At 40.6% G+C, this 27,972-nt stretch overlaps 1 protein-coding gene across 7 annotated transcripts in view; it reads right to left on the reverse strand.

Annotated features, from left to right (window-relative positions):
- The window catches only part of nbeal1 (neurobeachin-like 1), a 239,843-nt gene that overhangs the window by 94,371 nt on the left and 117,500 nt on the right, over nucleotides 1-27,972 (reverse strand). For 5 of the 7 annotated variants that reach the window (XM_072578456.1, XM_072578458.1, XM_072578454.1 and 2 more), the window contains exons 8-13: nucleotides 27,471-27,777; nucleotides 26,655-26,761; nucleotides 22,008-22,088; nucleotides 12,876-12,959; nucleotides 12,273-12,371; nucleotides 5,198-5,778 (exon numbers count right to left, since the gene is read on the reverse strand). In XM_072578456.1, the coding sequence (XP_072434557.1) occupies nucleotides 5,198-5,778; nucleotides 12,273-12,371; nucleotides 12,876-12,959; nucleotides 22,008-22,088; nucleotides 26,655-26,761; nucleotides 27,471-27,777 (1,259 nt within the window). The remainder of the gene's footprint in view (nucleotides 1-5,197; nucleotides 5,779-12,272; nucleotides 12,372-12,875; nucleotides 12,960-22,007; nucleotides 22,089-26,654; nucleotides 26,762-27,470; nucleotides 27,778-27,972) is intronic. The other 2 variants (XM_072578459.1, XM_072578455.1) reach the window with 1 other exon arrangement.

Consider the following 27,972-nt stretch of genomic DNA (forward strand, 5'->3'; position numbering starts at 1 on the left):
GAAGTGAAGAATACTAACAGTCAGCTCTGCTATAACACGGTAGTTCCATTCTTGTGCAATCCCATGTTGTAAGAAAATCACAAAATTAGAAGCACTATTTAAACTAAAGGGGCTGGAATCGCATTATAACCAATACATGCTTTAAAAGTTCGTGCTAGAGAAACAATGTTTCCAATTCATGTTGTAGCAATTCCCATCAACAGAATTTGCATTATAGCAGAACGACTTGTACTTAGAATCAACAGGCCCAAAGTTACAATTGGGAGATCATACATAGTTTAGCTGACCACTTAGCACAATACTTCCATTCTCTCCATAGCATGACTCAACACTTGACTAATTTTTCTAGTTAGACAAACAGATGAGAAAGAAAGTTGTTAGGAAGGTACAAAGAGATGGAAAAGGGTAAACGATGGTTCAAATGACTGAGCAAGAACATGGTAAATGAAATATAATGGGCGAGGTGGGGCAAGCTTGTGAAGCTGTCAACTTTGGAAAGAAAAACAGACAAGGTAAATTTGAGAGTGAGAAATATTGGTGTACAGAAGGACTTTTGTATCCTTGTGACAATAATGTCAGAAATTTAACAAGTAAATGCAGAAAGCAATTAGGAAAGTAAACTGTGGGTTAGCTTTTATTATAAAGGGACTGGTGTATAGCACTGATGAAGTTTGACTTTAATTTTATGGGGACTTTGTGAGACTACGCTTGGAGCCCTGTGCAAAGTTTTGGCCTTGCTAGATAAGGAAGCATCTTAGCAGGACTTATACACTTAATGGTAAGGTCCTGGGGAGTGTTGCTGGATAAAGAGACCTTGGAGTGAAGGTCCATAGCTCCTTGAAAGTGGAGTCGCAGGTAGATAGGATAGTGAAGAAGGCGTTTGGTATGCTTTCCTTTACTGGTCAGAGAATTCTGAATGTTCTCGAGGGGGAGAGGGACCAGCAGGACATCACGGCATAGGAGGAGAAAAAGATTCTGAAGGCACAATATAGAAAGTTAGGCAGGAATTTAAAATGGAAGTCCTTGAGAACAGTAATATCTGGATTACTCCTGATGCTACGAGCTAGTGACGGCAGCAGTAGGAGGATAAGGCAGATGAATGTATGGCTGAGGAGCTGGTGCATGGGAGAAGGGTTCACTTGTTTAGATCATTGGAATCTCTTTTGGGATAGAAGTGACCTGTACAAGAAGGATGGATTGCACCTGAATTGGAAGGGAACTAATATACTGGCAGGGAGATTTGCAAGAGCTGCTTGGGAGAATTCAAACGAGTAAGGTTGTGGGGGCTGGGCAGTGCAGGGAGATAGTGAACAAAGAGATCAATCTGAGACTGGTACAGTTGGGAAAGGGAACGAGTCAAACACTCAGGGCAGGACGAAACAAAGCACAGAATAAGGTAAGACTGATAAATTAAACTGCATTTACTTCAATGCAAGAGGCCTAACAGGGAAGGCAGATGAGTCAGCGCATGGTTAAGAACATGGGACTGGGATATCACAGCAATTACAAAAACATTGCGATGGGATGGACGGGACTGGCAGTTAAACGTTCCAGAATACAAATGCTACATTTACGATAGAAAGAGGGGCAAGAGAGGAGGGTGGGTGGATTTTTCGATAAGGGATAGCATTACGGCTATACTTAGAGAGGATATTCCTGGGAATACATCCAGGTAAGTTATTGGAACTGAGAAATAAGAAAGAGATGATCATCTTATTGGGATTGTATTATAGACCCCTTAATAGTCAGCAGGAAATTGAGAAACAAATTTGTAAGGAGATTTCAGTTATCTGTAAGAATAATAGGGTGGTTATGGTAGGGGATTATAACTTTCCAAATGGACTGGGACCGCCATAGTGTTAAGAGTTCAGATGGAGTGGAATTTGTTAGGTGTGTACAAGAAAGTTTTCTGATTCAGTATGTGGATGTACCTACTAGAGAAGGTGCGAAACTTGACCTAATCTTGGGAAATAAGGCAGGGCAGGTGACTGAGGTGTCAGTGGGGGAGCACTTTGGGGGCCAGTGACCATAATTATATTAGTTTTAAAATACCAATGGAAAAGGATAGATTGGATCTAAATGTTGAAGTTCTAAATTGGAGGAAGACCAATTTTGATGGTATTAGGCAAGAACTTTCAAAAGCTGATTGGGACTGATGTGCATGGGTAAAGGGATGGCTGGAAAATGGGAAGCCTTTAAAAAAAGAGATAGGATGGAAGGAAAGGCTGGTAAGTGCAGGGAATGCTAGATCATGAGATAAATTGAGGTTTTGATTAAGGAAAAGAAGGAAACTTTGGTCAGGTATAGGTATCAGAAATCGAGTGAATCCTTAGAAGAATGTAACAGCAGTAGGAGTATCCTTAAGAGGGAAATCAAAAAGGGGGCATGAGATAGCTTTGGAAAATAGAGTTAAGGAGAATCCAAAAGGTTTTACAAATGCATTAAGGACAATAGAGTAACTATGGAGAGAATAGGACCCCTCAAAGATCAGCAAGGTTGCCTTTGTGGAGCTGCAGGAAATGGGGGAGTTACTAAATGAGTATTTCGCATCAGTATTTACTGTGGAAAAGGACATGGAAGATATAGAATGTAGGGAAATAGATGGTGACATCTTGCAAAATGTCCATATTACAGAGGAGGAAGTGCTGGATGTCTTCAAATGCATAAAAGTGGATCAATCCCCAGGACCTGATCAGGTGTAGCTCAGAACGCTGGGAAGTTGGGGAAGGCCCCTTGATGAGATATTTGTATCATCGATAGCCATAGGTGAGGTGCCGCAAGGCTAACATGGGATAATGAGGGCTAACGCGATACCACTATTTAAGAAACATGGTAAGGACAAGCCATAGATTGGTGAGCCTGACGATGGTGGTGGGAAAGTTGTTGGAGGGAATCCTGAGGGATAGGATTTAAATGTATTTGGAAAGGCAAGGACTGATTAGGGATAGTCAACATGGCTTTGTGCATGGGAAATCATGTCTCACAAACTTGATTGAGTTTTTTGAAGAAGTAACAAAGGAGGATTGATGACGACTAAGCAGTGGACATGATCTAAATGGACTTCAGTAAGGCACTTGACAAGGTTCCCCTTGGAAGACTGGTTAGCAAGGTCAGATCTCATGGAATACAGGGAGAACTAGCTATTTGGATACAGAACTGGCTCGAAGGTAGAAGACAGAGGGTGCTGGTGGAGGGTTGTTCTTCAGACTGGAGGCCTGTGACCAGTGGAGTAACACAAAGATCAGTGCTGGGCCCACTACTTTTCGTCATTTATATAAATGATTTGGATGTGAACATAGGAGGTATAATTAATAGGTTTGCAGATGACACCAAAATTAGGAGTGTAGTGGATAACGAAGAAGGGTACAACGGGATCTTGAACAAATAGACCAATGGGCTAAGTAGTGGCAGATGGAGTTTAATTTAGATACATGCAAGATGCTGCATTTTAGGAAAGCAAATCTTAGCAGGACTTATACTCTTAACGTTAAGGTCCTAGGGAGTGTTGCTGAACAAAGAGACCTTGGAGTGCATGTTCATAACTCCTTGAAAGTGAAGTTGCAGGCACATAAGATAGTGAAGAAGCCATTTGGTGTGCTTTCCTTTATTGGTCAGGGTATTGAGTACAGGAGTTGGGAGGTCATGTTGCAGCTGTACAGAACATTAGTTAGGCCACTTTTGGAATATTGCATGCAATTCTGGTCTTCTTCCTATCGGAAGGAAGTTGTGAAACTTGAAAAGATTTAGAAGGATGTTGCCAGGGTTGGCGGATTTGAGCTGTAGCGAGAGGTTGAACAGGCTGGGGCTGTTTTCCCTGGAGAGTCAGAGGCTGAGGGGAGACATTTTGGAGGTTTATAAAATCATGAGGGGCTTGGATAGGATAAATAGTGTAAGTCTTTTCCCTGGGGTGGGGGAGTCCAGAACAAGAGGGCATAGGTTTAGGGTGAGAGGGGAAAGATATAAAAGAGACCTAAGGGGCAACCTTTTAATGCAGAGGGTGGTACGTGTATGGAATGAGCTACCAGAGGAAGTGGTGGAGGCTGGTACAATTGCAGCATTTAAAAGGCATCTGGATGGGTATATGAATAGGATGGGTTTGGAGGGATATAGACCGGGTGCTGACAGGTGGGACGAGATTAGGTTAGGATATCTGGTCAGCATGGACTAGTTGGACCAAAGAGTCTGTTTCTGTGCGGTACGACTCTATGACTCTATCTAAAATCCAGTTTTGTTACAGTGTTAAAAAGAATTAATCACAAGAATCAACACAATTCAGATCAGATAAGCACAAGCTCAATATTCTGGTTCCTGCAGGTGAGATTACTACCTCTGACTGGAGAGATTCCTGCAGATTTCATCATCTCCAGCTTCCAACTACCTCACTAAAATCAGTCTCGATCCCACTCACTATCTCTAATAAGTAAAACGTTCACTGAAAACAGAGAAAGGGCCCCTATGGGTTTTTATCCTAGATTGGTTGCAGCAGAGCTCAAAAACTGAACTTCACCTCAGGTCATCCTCCCTGGAGTAAGGGAGGTTGAAAGGCAATTTAATCAAGATGTACAGACTTTTATTTCTCCCTCTACGAGATGTCATGTCATTAGCTAGGCCAGCATTTGTTGCCCATTCCTAACTGTCCTTGTGAAGCTATGACCACTGAAGGTAGGGGTAACAAATGCTGTTCCCAGCAGCTAACGGCACAAAGAGAAGACTCAAAGATTTTGGCAATAAATACAGGGAGTGGTGTGAGAAAGAACTTGTTTTTTCAGCATAAATGTTAATGACATGAAACACATGAAGAATGCTTTCAAAAGAAAACTGGATGGACACTTGAAGGCAATGAACAAACAGGGTCACACGGATAGACTGGCAGAATGGGTCCAACTGGATTTCCCTATAGACAGCCAGCATGAGCCGAATGGCTGTCTCTTGTTTTGCAATTGCTCTAATTCTTAGAGGCGCCAAAGCAGGGGGGGGGGGGGGGGGGGGGGGGGGGGGGGGAAGAGGAGGTTGGCAACCCTAGCCACAGAAGCATGATGAGTCATAAGGTCTGAGCTGTCCATTCCTATAATGGCAAACACCATCTTCGAGGAAGGGGAGGATTGGTTAACAACAGCACAATGAAGATCTGAAACAGTTCTGCTGCAAGACAGAAAAAAAAAGTTAATTTTTTACAACTGAATTGTCTTTGTCCTACCTGTACAACTGTTTCCTCTTGCTTCCTTTCCCAATTATTCCACTGGCCTCTTGCCCCTGGTCAACACACAACCAGGCATAGAAGCTAAAGGCATAGCCAGGCCAACGTTGAATAGTGGGTACCATGATCCCCGCCATGCTGTGGGATAGGTTAAAGTACTGTAGTGCATTATCCAAGCCCTGCTTTCGGGCTATGCCCAGTATTGCACGTGTCACAGGGGCAACATAGGGATGGGCCTCTTTAGAATTGTCCACCCTTAATAACCTCATCAACTGCAAGAGCTCTCCTGAGCTCAGTGACTGGCTGCCTAATGACCCTAGGAGTCCAATTAGGTTCTCCGCACATGTACGATGTAGCCTCACATGACAGTTCAAAGTCACAAGGATACGGCTCACAGTGTTGGCATTCACACAAAATGTGCGACTTTGACGGTTAATGCAGCAGATCCTCTTCAGCCAATCAGAGACAAAAATTTGCAGCTCGAAAGAATCCAGCTCAGGAAGCCATTGGATGAGGAGTAGAAGTGGCTGGACATTGCTGATCCCCAGCATCCCAACAGAGGTATGTTCACCTTCAATTGCCTGCAAGCAGGAAATAACACAGCAAGTGAGACTGAATTTTTTTTTAACAAATGTAAGCATGCACACCTGCAAACTGCACACAGATAAGTGCTAAAGGGCACTGGTAAATGCATCACCAACCTGCGATATCCAGAATTAAATGGTATCCTTAAAGATTAAACCCAGCTGCAATCTAACCACTTACTTCTCAAGAAAATTACTGTGATGGGAAAAGTAGTCCATGCTATTCAGGTTAGGCTTTTGACAGCATAAATGAGTAATTCTATCACTATTCAAAGATATTGATTCATTTCAACCAATACAATCAAATACCAATTAAATGAGTAATACTGGTAATCGTCAAATATCATGGCATTTACATTTGTGTAAATCATAGAGTCATGTGTTACTGGAAAGACATATTCATTTTGTTTGATGGTACAGGAATTTAATTATCCATGCAGTCATACAGTATGGAAACTGATCCTTTGGTCCAACCAGTCCATGCCAAACATAATCTTAAATCAAACTATTCCCACCTGCCTGCTCCTCACCTATATCCCTTCAAACGTTTTCTATACACCTACTTCTCTAAGTGTCTTTTAAATGCTGTAACTGTGCCTGTATCACCACTTCCTCAGGAAGTTCATTCCCCATCCATTGATGGCATGTTGATTCCAATGACATTACAGCATGAGCAAAGTGATAAAAGTGTTTTCACATTAACAGCAATCTCAATTTATGAAGTTGGACTTGCAAATTGGAGATACATAGGTGTCTGTAGGCAGGATGTAAAAGAGAGAGGGCTAGATTATTTCCTTCAGCACCTGTTTAAATAACAACATTTAATCGAGTAAAACATCCTCCAGCGCTTCACAGGAGCATTATCAAACAAAATTAAATACTGAGAAATATAAAAGCAAATTACAGTAGGTGAACAGAAGCTGATTCAAAAGGGTAGGTTCTAAGTATCACCTTTAAACGGACATTTATATCCATGCCTCTGGTACCCCTAAACTTGATTATTCTAATGCACCTCTGGCTGGCCTCCTGTTTTCTATTCTCCCTAAACTTGTGCACATTCAAAATTCTGCTGTCCATGTCCAAACATGCACCAATTCCCATTCACCCATCACAAAGGTAGTGGCTATGGTATTATCACTTGACTAGTAACCCAGAGATCTGGGCTAATGCTGTGGGGACTGGGGTTTAAATGCCATGGACCTTTGTAAAAATCCAACTGGTTCTCTAATACCCTTTAGAGAAACAAATTTTGCATTCTTACCTGGTCTGGCCTACATGTGACTCCAGATCTGCAGCAATGTGGCTGACTCTTAAATGTTCATAGCCAGTTAGTTCCAGTGGCAATTAGGGACGGGCAAAAACTGTCAATGCCAATGAATGAATGAAACAAAATCTTTTGAGCTCTCTGTTTTAGGCAAAGGCAGCAACCTTTCTACATAAGATGATGATTTTGTGGCAAACCACATTTGCTGGGTGTGAGGAAGTTTCACATAGTGCAATTCAGCTAATGGATGAAGACACCAATCTGTTAGGGGTAGATTCTGCTACAAGTGGTGCCCATGAAGAGATTATGTTGGTGTTAGTGCCTATTTCCAAGTCATGATGATCATGGTGCCAACACATCGGTACCAGATGATGCTATCCTTTTCCCCTGTTGTCAGTGACAGCCTCCAGGGTGCAAAAATCAATGCTTCTGTCCTTCAGGTCAGGCTTACAAGTATCCTTGAAGTGAACCTTTGGACATCCTGCTTGTCCACTGGCCCTCCCATGCAGAATACCTTTGGGTATGTGACAGTCTGCAAATATGCCCAACTTAGCTAAGTCACCTCTGCTTTATGACAGGCAAACCTGGAAGATTTGCCTTTGAAAAGGCTGCTGAATTTTTAATTTTGTCCTTCTGCAAGATGCCCAGAAACGGGACAAATAAAATTTGTTGACTTTGTTTCTTGATAGCTGGAAGTTGTCTACATAATAGAGAAAGGTGCTGAAAACACAGGCCTCATAAACTGGCATCTTGTTCTGTAAAGTCAATTTGATGTAATTCCATGACTGCTTCATAAATTGACCAAACCTGATAGCTGTGCATTTATTCATCTCTGCATCACGATACAGTTTGTCTGTTGCCGTGGACCCAAGGTAACGTGTTAATCATTTCCAGTGGGGCTAACAATGGTTAGGTCATGCCTGATTTTAAAATTCTCATCTTTGTTTTCAAATCTGTCCTGTCAATTTCGTCCCTCCTACATAGAACAATACAGCACAGAACAAGCCCTTCAGCCCACAATGTTGTGCCGACCACTGATCCTCATGTATGCACCCTCAAATTTCTGTGACCATATGCATGTCCAGTAGTCTCTTAAATGTCCCCAATGACCTTGCTTCCACAATTGCTGCTGGCAACGCATTCCATGCTCTCACAACTCTCTGTGTAAAGAACCCGCCTCTGACATCCCCTCTATACTTTCCGCCAACCAGCTTAAAACTATGACCCCTCGTGTTAGTCATTTCTGTCCTGGGAAATGGTCTCTGGCTATCAACTCTATCTATGCCTCTCATTATCTTGTATACCTCAATTAGGTCCCCTCTCCTCCTCTTTTTCTCCAATGAAAAAAGTCCAAGCTCAGTCAACCTCTCTTCATAAGATAAGCCCTCCAGTCCAGGCAGCATCCTGGTAAACCTCCTCTGAACCCTCTCCAAAGCATCCACATCTTTCCTATAATAGGACGACCAGAACTGGACGCAGTATTCCAAGTGCGGTCTAACCAAAGTTTTATAGAGCTGCAACAAGATCTCACGACTCTTAAACCCAATCCCCCTGTTAATGAAAGCCAAAACACCATATGCTTTCTTAACAACCCTGTCCACTTGGGTGGCCATTTTAAGGGATCTATGTATCTGTACACCAAGATCCCTCTGTTCCTCCACACTGCCAAGAATCCTATCCTTAATCCTGCACTCAGCTTTCAAATTCAACCTTCCAAAATGCATCACCTCGCATTTATCCAGGTTGAACTCCATCTGCCACCTCTCAGCCCATCTATGCATCCTGTCAATGTCCCGCTGCAGCCTACAACAGCCCTCTATACTGTCAACAACACCACCAACCTTTGTGTCGTCTGCAAACTTGCTGACCCATCCTTCAATCCCCTCATCCAAGTCATTAATAAAAATTACAAATAGTAGAGGCCCAAGGACAGAGCCCTGTGGAACACCACTCACCGCAGACTTCCAGGCAGAATATTTTCCTTCTACTACCACTCGCTGTCTTCTGTTGGCCAGCCAATTCTGTATCCAGACAGTTATGTTCCCCTGAATCCCATTGCTCCTGACCTTCTGAATGAGCCTACCATGGGGAACCTTATCAAATGCCTTGCTGAAGTCCATATACACCACATCCACAGCTCGACCCTCATCAACTTTTCTAGTCACATTCTCAATGAACTCGATAAGGTTTGTGAGGCATGACCTGCCCCTCACAAAGCCATATTGACTGCATTTAATCAAGCCATGCTCTGCCAGATGGTCATAAATCCTATCCCCCAGAATCCTTTCTAACACCTTGCAGATGACAGACGTGAGACTGACTGGTCTGTAATTGCCGGGGATTTTCCCTATTTCCTTTCTTGAAGAGAGGAATTACAGTTGCCTCTCTCCAGTCCTCAGGTATGACTCCAGTGGAGAGCGAGGATGCAAAGATCTTCGCAAGTGGTGAAGCAATTGCATTTCTCGTTTCCCAAAGCAGCCGAGGACAAATCTGGTCCGGGCCTGGCAACTTGTCAATCTTAATGTTTGACAAAATTTTCAGCACATCAGCTTCATCTATCTCTATCCATTCCAGCATGCACACCTGCTCTTCAAAGGTTTCATTCACTACAAAGTTCATTTCTTTCGTAAAGACAGAAGCAAAAAACCCAGTTAGGGCTTCCTCTACCTCCTCAGACTCCACACACAAATTCCCTATGCTATCCCTGATTGGCCCTACTCTTTCTTTGACCATTCTCTTATTCCTCACATAAGTGTAAAATGCCTTTGTGTTCTCCCTAATCCGTTCTGCCAAGCCTTTCTCGTGCCCCCTCCTGGCTCTCCTCAGACCATTTTTAAGCTTCTTCCTCGCCTGCCTGTAATCCTCTAGAGCTAAGCTTGACTCTAGCTTCCTCCGCCTTATGTAAGCTACCTTTTTCCTTTTGACGAGAAGCTCCATCACTCTCGTCATCCAAGGTTCCCTTATCTTACCACTTCTTGCCTGTCTCAGAGGGACATATTTATTCATCACTTGCAACAACTGTTCCTTAAACAGTCTCCACATGTCTATAGTGCCTTCTCCATGGAACAGTTGCTCCCAATCCATGCTTCCTAACTCATGTCTAATCACATCATAGTTTCCTCTTCCCCAATTAAATATCCTCCCATTTTGCCTAATCCTCTCCTTCTCCATAGCTATGTAGAATGTGAGACAGTTGTGGTCACTATCACCAAAATGCTCTCCCACCACAAAATCTGATATCTGCCCCGGCTCGTTTCTGAGCACCAAATCTAGAATGGCCTCTCCCCTCGTCGGCCTGTCAACGTACTGAGTTAGGAAACTCTCCTGAACACACCTTACAAAAACAGCTCCGTTCAAATCTTCTGCTCGAAGGAGGTTCCAATCAATATTGGGAAAGTTAAAGTCACCCATTACAGCAACCCTACTACGTCCACACTTTTCCAAAATCCCTATGCTTTCTTCCATCTCCCTGCTGCTATTGGGGGGCCTGTAGTAAACCCCTAACGAGGTGACTGCTCCCTTGTTGTTCCTAATTTCCACCCATACTGACTCAGTAGGCAGATCTTCCTCGACAATGGAAGCTTCTGTAGCTGTGATACCCTGTCTGATTAGTAGTGCTACACCCCCTCCTCTTTCTCCCACCTCCCTATTCTTTTTAAATTCTCTAAACCCTGGAACATCCAGCAACCATTCCTGCCCCGAAGAAACCCATCATAGCACCAGGTACTGATCCATGCTCTAAGTTCGTCACTTTTATTCCTGATACTCCTTGCGTTAAAGCAAACACACTTTTACTGATCCCTTGGTTCCTTCCCAGGAAAATCCTTCCCACTAGCTGGTCTACCTCTTGCTATTGCCTCATCTGCATCAACTCTCACCTCCGGTATACAGCTCAGGTTCCCACCCCCCTGCCATACTAGCTTAAACCCTCTCAAACTACTCGAGCAAACCTTCCACCCATGACATTGGTCCCCTTCCAGTTCAGATGCAACCCATCCTTCTTGTACAGGTCCCACCTTCCCCAGAAGGCATCTCAATTATCTACGTATCTGAAGCCCTCCCTCCTACACCAGCTGCGCAGCCACGTGTTAAGCTGCGCCCACTCCCTGTTCCTCGCCTCGCTATCTCGTGGCACCGGTAGTAAACTAGAGAACACTTCACTGCTCGGCTTGCTTTGCAGCTTCCATCCTAACTCCCTGAAATCACTTTTTATATCCTCGATCCTTTTCCTGGCTACATCATTAGTGACAATATGTAACACGATTTCTGGCTGTTCGCCTTCCCCTTTTAGAACCTTATTCCCGGACCCTGGCACCAGGGAGGCAACATACCTTCCGGGAATCCCGATCCTGACCACAAAATCTCCTGTCGATTCCCCTAACTATTGAGTCCCCAACCACGAGTACTTTTCTATTCTGCCCCCTTCCCTTCTTTGCCACAGTGTCAGGCTCAGTGCCAGAGAACTGACTGTTATGGCTTTCCTCTGGTAGGTCATCCCCCCCCAGCAGTATCCAAAACGGTATACTTATTGCTGAGGGGAATGTCCACAGGGGATCTCTGCACTGTCTGTCTGTCTCCTTTCCTCCCCCTAACTGTAACCCATCTATCCTTGTCCTGAGCCTTAGGAGTGACCAACTCCCAGTAACTCCTCTCAATTACCCCCTCAGCCTCCCGAATGATCCTCTGTAAATCTCCAAGATCTGTTTTTCACCTGTACCTACATGTGTACAGACAGCGAAAGTGAGTGTGAGAGTAATGATGAGGTTTTAAGGAGGGAATTCCAGAGTTTTCAGCCTAGCCAGCCAACAGAGCAAGGAGAAGAAGTTGGGACGTGTGCAAAAGGCAAGGACTGACGGAGAACACAGGCCTCAATGACGATACAAGTTGTTTAAAACAAAAACAAGATCTAGAAAACAGTACCTGAGAAAAACAATTAAACCGATAGAGAAAAGACCAAGAAAGATTTTCATTTTGTTTCATTAAAATCCATTTGTAAACATTGCCAAAATTACAATCATGAGCAAAAGAGAGCACAAAACTATAAAGAATTAAACAACTTATTAACCAAGATGAATATTACAATAAACTGTAAAAACATGGAAGTTACAGGATTTCTGCTGATGTGAATCCTCAGATTCCAACTCTTGACGCTAATGAAAGAAACTTGTCAAGTCACCTTCAGATTGTGCAAAACCCCGAGTGTTCAAACTGAAACACTGAGCCTCACCATGTTCATCAGCTCCTTCAATAGATCTCGTGACGGCTGGCCAAGAGTCTTCAGAACTTCATACAGTTGCGTGTAGCCAATACGCTCTTTGAACACCTCCTGGTTTCACAATTTTAAAAAGAATGTGGGAAAATTCAATGCAAAGTAATTAAAATACATTTAACTGGTATGAAGCATCTTTGAAAAATAGTTTCCTCACTTTAAGGAGCCCTTTGAAGAAAATCTGGAAATTAGTGGTTCAGTAATCAGTGCAATGGGAGTGCAAAACTCCCCACAATGAAGCAGCAGGCTGGAAGCTTGCAGCATTGACTTCCATATCTCAGCTAACTTTTCATGAGAAGGCTGTGAGAGCCAAAAAAACTTTGTATAACATTCAAAGAGGCAGCATAATTCTGGTGGGCAGAAGGTCTTTCATCATTCCACAAGTGTCACTTCCCTTCCTAGTCCCAATGTGCAAACTACTCTGAGCAATGAGCAGTACTACTCTGAGAAAAATGGAATGCGTTGGTTGGGAAGAGGGTAAAACGTACTTTAAACTCAAGTTATTCAAATTGGAGATAGAGTTCTGTTTTAATTTTTTACAAGATTATGAACTAAGCTTACCTTAGCAGCTGGGGATTTGTGCATCACTGCAGTCAAAGCTTGAATCGTCGCAACAGCTAGACTATCCAGGCGCCCCTGAAACACCTGGAACATCAATTAGACTATTAAGATGCAACTAGCAAGAATACTGACCAGGGCAGGAATACTCATTCACCAGCTCTCTGTTCTCAAAATTGGAATATAAAGATGAAAAACCAACATATCAAGACTTGGCATTTAACTAACATTTAAGAACTGTAATATTATGACAATTGGGGTCATTCTGAGGGAACAGCAGCTGCAAATTTCAGTTTTAAAATACTATTAATAGCAGTGGGAATCAAATGATCCGAAAGTGGGTTACTAAACATTAAATGGAATTGGTGACAAAAGAAACCTACCTCGAGTTTTTGTAATTCAAAAAAAATGTAGCTATGTCAGTTTCAAATGTTACCAATCTCGCGCTTAATTCTTGGCCTATACATCTTTTCAGTGTGAAAGTACATAATTGTTTGGCATGGGCTAAAAATGTAACCTCATTTTCATTTAGCACACAAATATATTAAACCTCTGGCAGTAATAGTTCTGGATTGACATTACAATTGTTAGTTCAAATCCTCCTGCTTAAAGCAAAGTCCACTTGCATAACATGAAAAGCAACAAAGCCCATATTGTGCCAGATTTTTCAATTTTTGAATCACTGAAATAGATCCTTATGTGATATGTTTAGAAGAAGTCCAGTAGGACATTGCAAGACAATCTTGGGTAGACAGGAGAGCAAAGCTTTGGTAATTTTCTTTTCTGCCGCCAGTTTTACAATATTATACTTAACACATTTTAGAGGGGCAAGATTTATTGCCACACTTGAATTGGTTATAGATGCTGTGCTAAAATAAATTTAATGAGGTGAAGTGACAAATGCTTAGAAAGCTAGTAGGAATGACAAGTCTTGACAATACCCATAACCATACAAGACAAGCCTCCAACAATCTCCTGTAGCAAGAACATTATGCGGCATGCCACACCCGCTCCCATTATTGACATTAGGTGGTGTTGGTCAGCTTTGTAACGAAGGCTAGTGAGGAAAAATACACATCTTTACAGTTACATCAGGATACAGTTGATTCTTTTGTTTCCAATTGCTTTGCTTCCACATGCAGCAGCTAGAGTTAACATCACAGGCATGCCATCACATAATTAAATGAGGCTACTTAATGAGGCAAAGTTAATCCGAAAAAAATATTTCACTCTGAAAGCTGCACTTTTAGTTGGTAATGTGCAAGTTTATCCAAAATTAAGTAAAACATTTCTGAGGACAGCAGAAACACTTACACAACATAAGTTACAATCCATAAATTTGCCAAGAAAACAGCTATACTTTGTAAGAGAGTGCACTGGTGACAAAAGATTAGGCCTTCTGAAGGGAAGTCCAAATTAGAGGACAGGTAAATGGAATTAAATACAGATCAGCCATAATTCAATCAAATGGCAGAACAGGCTCTTGGGTTGGATGGCTTTATCCTGTTTCTAGATCACTGAAATAAAAAGGAATCTCTTCACCAATCACTTTGTGAAATCCTCATTTTAAGATTCCAGTCACCACCTAGTTATCATCTTCATATTCTAGGATACTGAAAGGGTATCATGAGCAACAATATATACGAGAGGTTGATTGGCTTAGATTGTATACCCTAAAAATATATGTGCCATCAACCTCAGATACACGGCTGCTGGCCACCCAGGATTGCCTGATCTTGACTTCTGAGTTGATTCAACATCTTAACAGGCCTCTTGTTATGATGTGGAGGTGCCAGTGTTGGACTGTGGTGGACAAGGTCAGAAGTCGCACAACACCAGGCTATAATCCAATGGGTTTATTTGAAATCACAAGATTTCGGAGTGCTGCTCCTTTGTCAGGAGAAGTCTTCATCACTTCACCCAATGAAGGAGTAGCACTCCGAAATTTTGTGAATTCAAATAAACCTGCTGGACTAGAACCTGCTGTCATATGACTTTGGGCTTTTGTTAGGCTGACATGGTTTAATGAGAAGCCCAATTATTTCTTCTCTGACCTAGGGTACAGAGCCACCATAATTTCAACTCAGCTAGTCCAGCATAGCCTACTGTTGATCTTTGAAACCTTCTAGCTCAGAACAAATCAACTATTCACCAGATTATCTGAAACTAGCACATAGTAGAATTTGGTAAACACAAGAAATACAGTAATGTGGCTTTATTTTTGGTACCTTAAGTGTTTGTGCAATCCTCAGAAGTAAATGATCAGCAGAACACCCAGTAACTTTCAGGTGGTTGCTGCACCTCCTCACCAGACCAGGTCACTGTACTGTGCGGGTAACACCAACAATAAGCAGCAGGACAACATACAAATCTGCCTGTGCACCAAACAACATTCAGCATCACTGATCACAAAATTATCCACCCATCACCACAGTGCGAGAAATCAAAGGTAAACCCTGTGAGGTAAAAGGAAAGTGTGCTTGGAAATGCCATGCCAGTATCAAACACCACATGCCAGCTTGCACATTAATTTTCAAGAACTAACTCAGGGGCTTTGTCTTTCCTATAACCTACATTATAAATGATTAAATACTGAACAGGTGCTACCAAAACATCCATTTTAGATGTGAAACAGAGTGAAAAGGATTGAAGTTCTTAGATCTTTTGTTTGACAATGGTGTACTTTTAGACAAAGATAGTGTATCTTTATCTAGTGCCTTCAATGTACAAAAACACTAAGATGCTTTAGAGGCGTGATCAAAAAGCATCAGACATCAAAAAGAAGGGAGAAACAAAGTTTGTCTGGGAACTAACTTTGAAAGGGAGAAGGAACAAGTGGGCTTAAGAAGGGAACTCCAAAGTGCAGAGACCAAAAGACAAAATGCTGGAAAAATCTCAGCAGGTCTAGCAGCATCTGGAAGGAGAGTAAAGAACTGATGTTTTGAGTCTAACTGACCCTTTGACAAAGGGTCAGTTAGACTCAAAACGTCAGCTCTTTTCTCTCCTTACAGATGCTGCCAGACCTGCTGAGATTTTCCAGCATTTTCTCTTTTGGTTTCAGATTCCAGCATCCACGGTAATTTGCTTTCATACAAAGTGCACAGCATCGCTGGTGAAAGTAGAACTGCTAAAAAGAAATTGATGCACAAGTAGGCTAAGTTACAGAGTTTGGGGAAGCAGCTTATTGGACAGGAGAAAATTAGAGATATTGAGGCACAGGCACAAAGGAATTTAAATATGTGGATGAAAGTTTTAAAATTGGACACTGCTGGCAGAGTCATTGTTAGTCTTCAAACACTGGCTTTGTGGTGGGGGGGGGGAGGGGGGTTGAGCAGTGATGGGTAAACAGTAATTGTTGCAAATTGGGATGTGGGCATCCATGCTTTTGGATGAATTCTAGTATATGAAGTTAGAAGACAGGAGGCCAGCCAGGACAGCATTGGAAAAGTTGAGTCTAAAAATGACTAAAAGCCTGAAATGACAATGGAGACAGTGCCCTCCAAGTCACAAAATCTCAATCAGAATTTATAAATGGGTTTACAATTTCATTCTTCCAACCCCAGCATATCCCTTTTTGTTTAGAGTTGTAAGTTTGCAGGAATTACCATAGGCATTTCCTAAAGATGCATGAAGGTCTCTTTATGCAGCACATGAAATAAATTGAGATTTAACTCCTAAGTTAAAATAGATTTACAATTCTGAATAAGCTAATAATTCTGCTACTCAAACGTCAGGTAAATGTCCAAGAACTGTTACTTAATTTACTCTTTCACAGGATGTTTATGTTTCTGGCTGGGCCAACATTTGTTGCCCATCCTTAATAGAGGTGGTGGTCCTGAGCTGCCTTTTTGAACACTGCAATCCACATGGTGCAAGGACAATCTTAGTTCCGTTAGGAAGTGAGTTCCACGGTTTGTTGAGAGCTCAAAATAAATCCAAGTCAGGATAATGAGAGACTTGGAGAGAGCTTCCAGGTGGTTGTTTTCCCTTGCATTTGCTGCCTTTGTTCTTCTGCACTACAGAGATTTGCAAAGTGCTGTTGGCAGAGCCTTGGTGGATTGCTGCAGTACAGCATGTAGATGGTACACACTACCACCTCTGTATGTCAAATAACTAACAGACAAAGACTATAAAAATTAAATGGCTAAAATGTGGAACAACAATATCAGTGCAGTGACTGTTGACCCACAGTTTTTTTTTGGCTTGCAGATGCATTTTCTTTTTTTAATTTGTATGGGATTAAAAGGAATAAAGTAACAATGATAGAGATTAAACATGTATAAAACTGCATCAGCCACACAACTGGGCAGACTGGGTGCAAACCGTTACAAGGAGAGCTTTTTAGATACGTTTTAAGGGGAAAATAGTATTGGTCATTTTTGATAAGGGAATGCAACAGACTGACTGCTACAAAGAGTGAATAGGAGGGGAAAAAAAATGACTCACGTCTGTTTTTGATGTCCAGAACATATTCTCAGGCAATAGGAGACATGATGTCATCCTCTTGCAAAACAAACTACGAATCCTGTGCCAAGTTCCAGCTTTCTACTAGTATTTGAACACTTGGGGGCCCACATTGAAGAGGCACATTCCAACCAAAAGTCTTTACTGCCTTAATATGCGTTTGAGTTTGAAAGAATAATTTCACATCTGCACACAGGGAAGCCTGTCTGGAGTTGTTACATTTGGGTTTCATTTCACATCACAAAATAGTGGGCTATGCAAAAAAAAACAAAGGCAAATGCTAAATGTTCCACAGCAGTATTTGAATTAAAACAGGAACCCACTTTCAGGCTAACATTCTTTGCTCAACTGATACCACCCAAACAAAAGGCCAACTGGGCATTAAACTCCTCTGGAATGTCACTAGACAGAGACAGCCTTATTTGTCACTGCCTAACAAAAATACATAATTATACATGATGTCCACTAGTTAAATAGCACCACCATTTAACATTGGAAAATTAGGCTAAATCTTTTATAAATTACTGGTTAGACATCTGGAGTTCAATTTGGGGCCTCACCCTTTAGAAATTATGCCCAGACCTTGAAACGATGCAGAGGGATTTTACAATATACTAGCATTGAGGCATCTCAGTTATCTGAAAAAAATGAACGGCCGGGAATCAGAACTAGAAATTCATTGTCAAAAAAGCAGCAGGAATAGGAGACCTTTTTTTCCCTTTTGAAGAGTTACGATAATCTGAAATATACTGCATGACAGAGTTGTAAAAGCAGCTTTGATAACAGTTTTCAGAAGGAAACAGGATACATGTTTCAAAAAGGACAATTTTGTAAATTGCTGTAGAATCAGTGGGGAGCTAAATGTATAGCTCTTTTAATAGATTGCATTGCCTTCTTCTGTGCTGCATCATTCTATGAAATCAGGAAAGTTTTAAAAAGACTCACTTGGCCATTTTAAGATGTTTATATTCTATGTCTTTGTATAATGTATATGCATCTTGTCAAGTCAGCTTTTTGGAAAGTTTCAAATTTACCTTTATTACATCATTTAAAAATATTAAAGCAGTGACAAAGTTCACATTGCTAACATAGAATAAATATTTGGGAAAGTTTACAAGAGGGAGTGCCAAAACATCAAATCTAAACTGGAGACTGGGAGGAGTTTGTAACAAGTCAACATTACAGTGAAACAGACTAGGAGAGGACGACCTACAAGAGAAGGGCGATTAGGGTGGGAGATGAAAGGCAAAAGCAACGAACCTTTTCAACTTGTTTCTACCTGACAAAGAGTTACATCACAGCAAAATGGGTAGGCAATTGGTGGGCATTTTTTCGATCGCTTGCTTGATTGGCCAAGTTCAAGTAAGGAGAAATTATTAAAGTTGAAGAGTGAGTTAGGAAATTCACTTTTAAAATATTGAAGATCCACATTAATTAAACAGAAGAGATGGCTAGGGAGGAAATATGTCGCAGCAGTAGTTTGTGGGAGCTGATGAGCGCTCATGTGATCTACAGTAACTCCATCTGCAGCAAGTGTTGGCTGCTCAAGGAAATTTGATTAAGAATTGATAAGCTACTGTCCAAGTTTTGAATACTGCAAGATATTTGAGATGGGAAAGAGTTACGTGAATACTGTTTAAGGAGACAATTACAATTATTTGATTAATTATCCAAGGAGGAAGAGAGGCACAAGACAGGAAACTACAGACCTGTTAGCCTAACATCTGTAATTGGGAAAATGCTTGAATTCACTATTAAGGAAGAAATGGCAGAACATTTAGAAAATGTTGATGCAATCAAACAGAGTCAACACAGTTGTGTAAAAGTGAGATGGTGCTTGACAAACTTTGTAGTATTCTTTATGGCTATCACCAAGAGTGTTGATTGAGGAGAACCAGCTGATGTACTGAGTTTGGATTTCCAGAAGGCATTCAGTATGGTACATTAACTGTTATTTCACAAGAATCCCAGAACTCATTATATTGAGGATAATACATTAGAAAGAATTGAGGGTTTAGTTAACAATAGAAAACAGAATTGGGATCATTCACACTTTTTCAGGTTGGAAAGATGTAACTTGTTGAGTGTCACAAGACCAGTCCTAAGGCACAATTAAGTACCATCTACATTGGTGACTTAGAGGATGGGACAAAGTATAATGCATCCAAATTAGCTGATGCTGCGAAAACAGGTGGGAGGGCATAAAAAAATCTGCACAGTGGCTCAAAGGTTGTGTAAATGGGCAAAAACTTGCCAGATGGAGTTTGATGTAGGAAAGTGTGAGGACATGCACCTTGTTTGGAAGAATCAAAATACAGACTATTATTTAAATGGAAAGAGACTCCAAAAAAGTGCAGTATACAGGGATTTGGGTGTTCTTGTGCTGGAAACACAAAAAGCTATCATACAGGTGTAACAGATAATTAAGAAGGAAAATGGAATTATGACCTCGGGGATTGGAGTCGAAGAATAGGCAGTCTTATTAGAAGCTACGATTGTTGATGTGGGTGAGCCATTCCTGGATAACTGTGTACAGTTTTGGTCTCCATATTTAAAAAAACAGATATTGGCACGGGAAGCAGTTCAAAAGAGTTTCACTCGACTGACGGCTGGGATGAAGGGGTTGAGTTATCAAAACCAGTTAAACAGATTAGGTCTTTATTTGTGAGAGTTTAGAAGAATATCGGGTGATTTTACTGAAAGATAAAGTATTTTAAAGTAGCTTAACAGGGTAGAAGATGTTTCCATTAGAGGGGATTCTTGAACTAGGGAACGCAATTACGGAATGAAAGGATATACATTCAAACCCGAGATGTGAAGAAATATCGTCTATCAGAAGTAATAAATATTGGGAGTTCTCTACTTGAGAGTGCTCCGGAGGATAGATCACTGAAAGCACTAAAAGAGGAGGGAGACAGATTTTTGAAATATCAACAAGTAGATGGTTCAGAAGAGCTGGCATGAAAGAGGAGTTTAGGCCTGGGGCAGATCAGCCATGATCTTACAGATTACAGGGATGACTTGAGAGACTGAATGGCCTCCTCCTGCTCCTATGTGCTTAACCATTTTTGAAATTTTGATGATATAATGGCAGCCTCTTGTAATAGTGATAGCAACCTGGGAACTAAGTGTGTAACAATAGATAATTTACAAATAAGTTGGGCATCTAATTCAAGTTTGATTTAAACAAATGACCTCCATGGCTCTCATTCCTTTATGGATGTATAAAAGAATTATTTGAAGTAGGTTTTGAAAGCATTTTTTCGGTTTACTCATGCTGAACACAGAGCAGTTTTGATTAACAACCCTTTTATTGCTCAAGCAGAATTCAGCAACATTGAATGGTTTGTCAGGGAACCAAAGCCCATGCCCAAAATGCCTTCATAGTCTTATACTTGGAGCAGAAAGTCTTTTACTGATTCTCTTTCAGTCTGCTACTCCAGTGACCACCTATAATAATGGTAACCTGTTCCAAATTTCCAGACTTTGCCATACCACTTCCTTTAAAAGTGTTCACAACATAGTGAGACTTAAAGAAAAGATGAGTCCCACAGCCACACATTTTTGCACCATAATCCCCTATGCCGTTTAACGACTGCATCCCCTGTTGCCTTTGATTTTGCATTCCTTGCTGCAGTACCAAATGGCTATTCATCATCAGCACCTTCTAGTTCTGATGAATGGTTAATGAACTGGAACCGTAATTTAGTTTTTGCTCTACAGATTCTATCTGACCTACGAATTTCCAGTGCTTTCAGTTTTTAATGCCATTGTAACTAACTTGTTCAACTAAATTAGTGATTGCCAAGTCAGTGCATTAAAGCACTTTTGGACTGGACTTCCAAATGAACCTTGGTGTAGATGACAGTTTATTTCTGATATTGTTTTCAAAGACCACAGAAAACATATTTGGGAGAATCTCCATCAGATTCCCAGCAAACACAATGCACATTGCACAAAAATAATGCAAGTTTATGTGGCAGGAAAATCTCTGCAGATTTAAACACTTTAAATGCAACTCAGTCAACTGGAGCAAATTAGACTTTGATTTGCTGTCTCCATTAGGAAGTAATCCTAACGGTGAGAGATACAGTAATATGAAAAAACAGTTCTAAAAATATATTTTGTTGGGGGACTGGGCGAGATAGGAGGTTAAATAGAATCCTTTTACACTTGAAGCCTCAGTTGAATTTAGGCCAAACTCATTTCTGCTTCCTTTAAAGGTCTTAATGTTAAATGCTGTGGGACAGCCTAATTCAGTATTTACTGATTGAGAAGTCAAATACTAAGAAAAAACTATGTGTAGAATTCTGACTCCACCAGGTTTTGCCTAGTTAGGTGTCAACACTTACTAGCTAGCTCTTACTGGACAGAGCAACTGGTGATGATTCTCAAAAGATATTATTCATTGATTTCATAATGTCAACTGTTTTTTTCACCATCTAATTAAAATCGCAATGGGTTGGAAATAGGAGAGAGAATACAACACAGTCCATAGTTTGTGCTATTAATGGTCACCAACGCTTTCACTTGCTTGATTAATAGCTGCATTCCAGTGATCACTCGCCCATGATTATTTGCTGGTCAATAGGCTGGCTGCCTTGAGGCACATACTGACATGGCTGTCCCAATGCTGGTGATTTACAGCTGAAAGAAGAATTCAGTTAATACCTGGTTCACATTCATTTCTGTCAGTAATTTGTTGGCAAGATCTTTCTCATTCTTGTCTGCTGCTTTACAACTTACAAATAGCTGTTAAATGAACACAACACAAGCATCAAAGGTGCGCAACAAGTAGAATTAATACAGTTGGGGCATGGTTATTGAAAGAAAAACTTTGGTTAAGCCAGCATAAAGCAAGTTGCTATTAGTTTCCTGAACTAAACTTAGCCAACTCAACAAAAACATTCAGCAATGAAAAAAGTTAGATAATTGTTTTCTCTACTTCAGACCCTGATACTAAATCACGATCCTGCCATTGCTGATTAAAACAAATCAATTGATGTGGCTGTAAACGTAGGCTGAATTCAGAAATTCACACGCTACACAGCAGCAACATTCTTGGGGCAGCACCCAGCAATATGCAGTAAGCAATGTGCATTCTCCAATGGAATGGGTCCCATTTCCAGGCATGTCAGGCTCACCTGCTTTTTCCAGAGTGAGCTCCTAAAAGACAGCATATTCTGCCTTCTCCTTCCATTGTAGGTTCTCCCTTGAACAGAAAGTCCTATATGGCTAAGTAACTTCAACTTGTAATGCACCACTAAGTCTGAGGTAACAGAATCTTTGTACAAGCACCATTGTTTTGGGATGTGCAGGTGGGGAAGCATTGGTGACTAAAAACAAGTTCACTGGAAAACCACTCCCAATTAATATCCAATGACCTAGGTATAAAGAAAACATACAAAGAAGAATGAAGTTGGTTGAACAGGCTGCTGACATTCACATATGAAGAATGAAGGCTGCATGAGGTATTGAAGATTAATAATTAGCATGCCAACACCAGCAGGAGACAAAGAGAGCTGAGAACTTATATAAAAGTCATGGTCATGTTGTAGCATGTGGATGAAAAGCATCACTATCCTACACAGGTCTTGGCTGGAAAGAAAGATAAGCAGAAAGATAGTTCCACAGAAGAGTGATGAGAGAGAAAAAGCATTGAGGTGGTTGATCTGACTTTGCAAGTGAAGCGTTCTGCCTTCCCATGTAACATGGGAGCTGGAGAGGCCCACAAAGACAGAAAAATTCCATTAGTTATGTCACTGCCTTTTAAAAGATCCTTTGTCTGGATACTTTAGCCTGCTATAACTGTCCCAGCTCATTCAAGAACACAGTCTTAATTACATGCAGGCCACAGGCAAACATGAAAATCTCAAAGACATTCTCCATTGCTGGGTGATTCCGATATCGAATCAGAGGGTTACATTCAACTGTTATATGTTTACACGGGATGAAATTAAAGCTAGCTAGTCACAAACAGCAAAACTTTATATTTCACCTCAACCAGTCAGAAGATCAACACAGATCAGGGATTCATCCATATTGGTCCAGGAAATTAAAAAATTACATTTGAAATAGTTTATAGTTTTCCACTGATTTATTTTCCAACCCAGGTCTGAATCTCCCTTTTGTCTGGTTGACCAGATTAATGGCTCACACAACTGAAAATCACAAATTATAGGATCTTGCAATAACTCTTTAAAGATACTATAAAGTACAATAAAACTTGCAAAATCTTTATATGCAATCATGTAATTGAATCAAAACGGTCACCAGACCATTTTACTGTTCAACATTCACTAATAAAACAGGTACAAGGTCAATGTATCCTACTCAATTCTCCTGCAGCTCAACTGCTGTGATGGAAGATGTTTGCATAATTACCATAGTACCAGTTGTGAACTTGTTTATGCATTAAAGCTGCTGATGAGAACCAATGTATTGTGTTATAGCATTATACCAATGAAATACACTGCACCACACATAGCCTGATGTTTATACCACCAAAGTTGGTAACTGAATTCACAAAACAGCAGCTTCTGTGACATCAGCACCCAGTAACTTAAAACAGGAACCACTGCAACTTGGCAGATTATTGCCTTTCAGGAGTTCATGGTAATTCAACAAAATACAGCTTTGAAGCTGTAAAATAACTTGAGATCCAACGTTGACAAGTAGAGGAATAAAGCACCTTATGCTTATGGGTGTCTCACACACTTGTTAAGGAACCATAGTAACTTGTCATCAGAAGTGAGATTCTTTATTTTTAATCTCAGATTCACAATAATTGAAAGATGTAGAAGTTGCATAATGGCTGAACTGAGAAAAAGACTAGGATTCATGCCAAAATTGTTATTGAAGCTTCCTTTGTAGAGTAGTATTCATTTTGCATTTAAATATACAAAATCACTTTTTAAAATCTCACACATCAATCTTTCAGTTTAGGCAATAACTTGTAACTCTGCACATTGTTCCTTTACTATACTGTCCCAGAAAAGCATATTACTGTTATTTCTTTTCATGACTCTGCTGGTTACGTCAAAAGGGAAAGCACTAACTCTCAATTCCTACCACTGACTAATCCAGCACTCGCCTATTTCAGTCTTACAGGAAGGGAAAGGGGGCACACAGAATAGACAGGTAGCGGGAGGAAAAGGGACACTAAGAGAAGTTGGAGAGAAAGGTGACCAACCAGAAGGAAAGTACAGGACAGAGAAGGAGAGAGCTAAAGAAGAGAGGATGAGGGGAGAAAAAAAACTGGGAAGAAGAGGCGGAAAAGGCTGTGAATGAGAGATAGAGGAGCAGAGGAAAGGTCTGCTCAACTTTTCTCATTTACATTCTTGGATTATCAAAGGAAGCAACAACAGTATAGCTTTTGCAAATGTTCCATTAGAACTTTTCAAAAGCTACATCGCTGTGAATTTACAATACTAATTCATCAATAAATCACAGTGTAAAAAACGTTTTTTTTACTAAACCTTTTTAAAGGCTTACAACATTAATATGGACAAGACACTGAAATTATACATAATATGGATAACCCAGCAGTATCTAAAGCTTGAATGTATATCCTTGATTGATGGTGCTGGCTCATCATTATTCTTAAATCACTTGCACAACATGCTGCAGTAGTTATGTAAAAGTACTCCTGTACATTTAAAAATCACATTCAGCTTGGAGATTCAGGGTTAGAATCTAAGCTGGTCAGTGTGATGCACAAAGTGGACAAATCTATTTGTTCATCCAAAGTTTCTCATACTGATACACATTGTGAAGGGGGAGCTACTTTACACAGAAGGACAACACTGATCACAGGACTGTCAATATACTTCAGCAAAATACCAGAAACATAGTCCTGAACGTCAATTTCTGACTGCATTTTAGCTTAATAATTGAAAGCTTCAGATTCCTCTCTCCAACATCTAAACAGGCTGTTATAGAGAGGCTATTTTACAATTCAAAACATAAGCAAAATTTTAAAATAAAATGTCAGCCCCATTTTTGTGTTATAATTGCGGAGATTAATTTCTCCTCCATATCACAATCTTGAAAAAGATGCACCTAATCAGCCTGTTCCAGATAGGTCAACTATCCAGTCGTTTCAAATGCATTTACCATTTAACTCCATATTTTCGAATCAACCCGCTCAGAGATTATAAGGCACACCACTGTGTGCAGGTGGGACTTGAATACAGGCCTCCACTGCACCACAACAGCCCTGTCATTCAATTCTACTACACTCAAAGATTTAGACTACAACAAATAAGTCTGTTTAACAAGGTCAACTAAAAAAGCTCACATAATCAATCTTTTCAGTCAGCCAACAAAACAGATTAAAAATGTCAATGATCACAGCCTCAAGGTAAATTCCTGTGTAACTAGCTCACTTCCAGGCTTTAACAATGATGGTTTTATTTCAATCAAACCATCTAGAGGCTTTGCAATATAATAATGCCAAAATGACAATCATGTCTTTTCAGTTTTAAAACAGCATGGCTATTGGTCACTTGCAACTATTCTACCAGTCACAGTCTTATACAAAATTCTTAATAAACTATGCAGACACCATTTTAGCAAGGCAACATTCATAAAGTGTAAAAATATTTAAGGGATGTTCCAATGTGCTATCATAAAGCACGATTATTCTGCAATCTTAAACACTTCAAAGCAGAAGGAATGCAGAGCAGAAACCAAGAGTTAGGAAAAGGGTGACACAGTGGTAGTATGCCTACATCTGGGCCAGAAGGTCTGGGTCCAAGTCCCACTGGCTCCAGGTCCCACTGGCTCCAGAGGTGTGTCATAAAATGTCTGAACATGTTGATTGAAAATATTAACTTTAGTAAGTCTGCACTGGTACAAGGTTTGCAGAAACCTCATGCAGTTTAACTGTCCGCACTCACAGCTGGACATTGTGCCTGCTGCAATAAAAAAAAGACAGAAGAAAATGAAGGGTGGACTATGCAATAACTAGCATTTAATTCACAATATTTATTTACACTCAGCAAAACAGCTGAGCAGGGAAGGACTATGTTGACTTTCAGTTGATTTGAAAGTCAAGCCCATTTGTGTCCACTTACAATGATCTAATATTACAACATCTTTATCCTAACTGCTGAATTCAAACTTGTCTTCGAACCTCAAGACTTGCAATCAGATCATTTCAATGATTTTGAGACAAAACTTTTTCAGGCAGAGAGCAAGTTCTCATTTCTGTCCTATCCATTTCAACATTAGCCTATAAAAAAAGCAGTGAAAGTAGTAATGGCAGCGTTAGTCAAACAAAGGCAAATAATCACTCTGGTGCCAGTTGAAGTCTACCTTGCTGTTCTGTATGAGTCGAGTGAGATGTTCAAAGCAATTGCTATTCAAGAAGATTGCCTGAAGGACGGGTCTGTCAGGGCAGTTTAACATTTCTGGAATAGTGTCTGTGGGGAGAAAATTCAGAAATTTGTAGTTTTGTACAAAAAGGTCTTATCTAAAAACATTCCATTTTCTCAGCAATATTTGCTTGAGGTAATTTACCCCATTATAACCTTAATTGTTAAATACCCACAGTCATGATTTGCACAATGCAAATGTCACTCTTTCATTTGAGAAGACAAGCTGTAACTGTAAGCTGATTTACCCATGTTTTAATTGTGAAGCAATCTTAACCATCAGTCCTATGTTCACTCACCTACTCTGAATTTTCCAGTCTGCCAAGGTCTCATTTTTAAAATTTGTATCCGCATTTTCAAATCTCTCCATGGAGCTCCCATCCCCATCTCTAAAACCTTCTCTAAACCTATAACCCTCCTAGATGGTTGTACTCCTCCAGCGAGCTGAAGCTTCAGCTTCCCCAAGTCTGGAATTCTCTCCCTAAATGTCTATCACTTTCATCTTTTAAGACATACTTGAAAACCTAACTCTGACTTTCTTTCATGTTAAAAGGGTTTTATAAACAGTTGTGACAGCATATCATACAAAATTCCAATTTCCATGCAGTAATACAGCAATAGCTCTCACACTATAAGCAAAAGACAGTCAAACAGGCCCTTTGCTATGTATTCTGGATTAGTGCTCTTCCAGCACCACTAATCCAGAATCTGGTTTCCAGCATCTGCAGTCCTTTTTACCTTTGCTATGTATACTCACTCAGCATTTGTATCTGTAGTGCAATGAAACTGCTCTCCCAGTTCCGCGATCTGCGATTGGCCAGCAATGCGATGTGATCAGAATTGAGCAGCTTGAAATAATTCTCCAGGATTGTGCTGATCTCTACCTGCCGCTGATCAGAGCTGCTAGTTAGCAGCATGTGAACCACTTCTGTCAGGCACTTCAGGGTCAGCACCAATTTATGGCTTACATCTTCAGGGTCTTTGTCATCCAACAGATCACAGTCTGCCAGTACCCTCATTAAGACTTCCATTGTAGCTGGGGAGATTGCCTGAAGTGCATTCCGCTGAAATTAAATGGCATGTTAGTCTTCATAAATAATTTAATCAATGTTGCATCCACAGTCAAACTGAATATAATTCTACAAATTCCCTTTGTTTTTAAATAGCTTCCCAATCACGTGATTGCTGACATCTGAAGCTGGATTGCATCTAAACGAATGGGCTAGTCAACTTGCTAACTGCGATGGTGTAACCTTCAA

This window comes from Chiloscyllium punctatum, chromosome 10 (genome assembly GCF_047496795.1).
Source record: "Chiloscyllium punctatum isolate Juve2018m chromosome 10, sChiPun1.3, whole genome shotgun sequence".
NCBI lineage: Eukaryota > Metazoa > Chordata > Chondrichthyes > Orectolobiformes > Hemiscylliidae > Chiloscyllium > Chiloscyllium punctatum.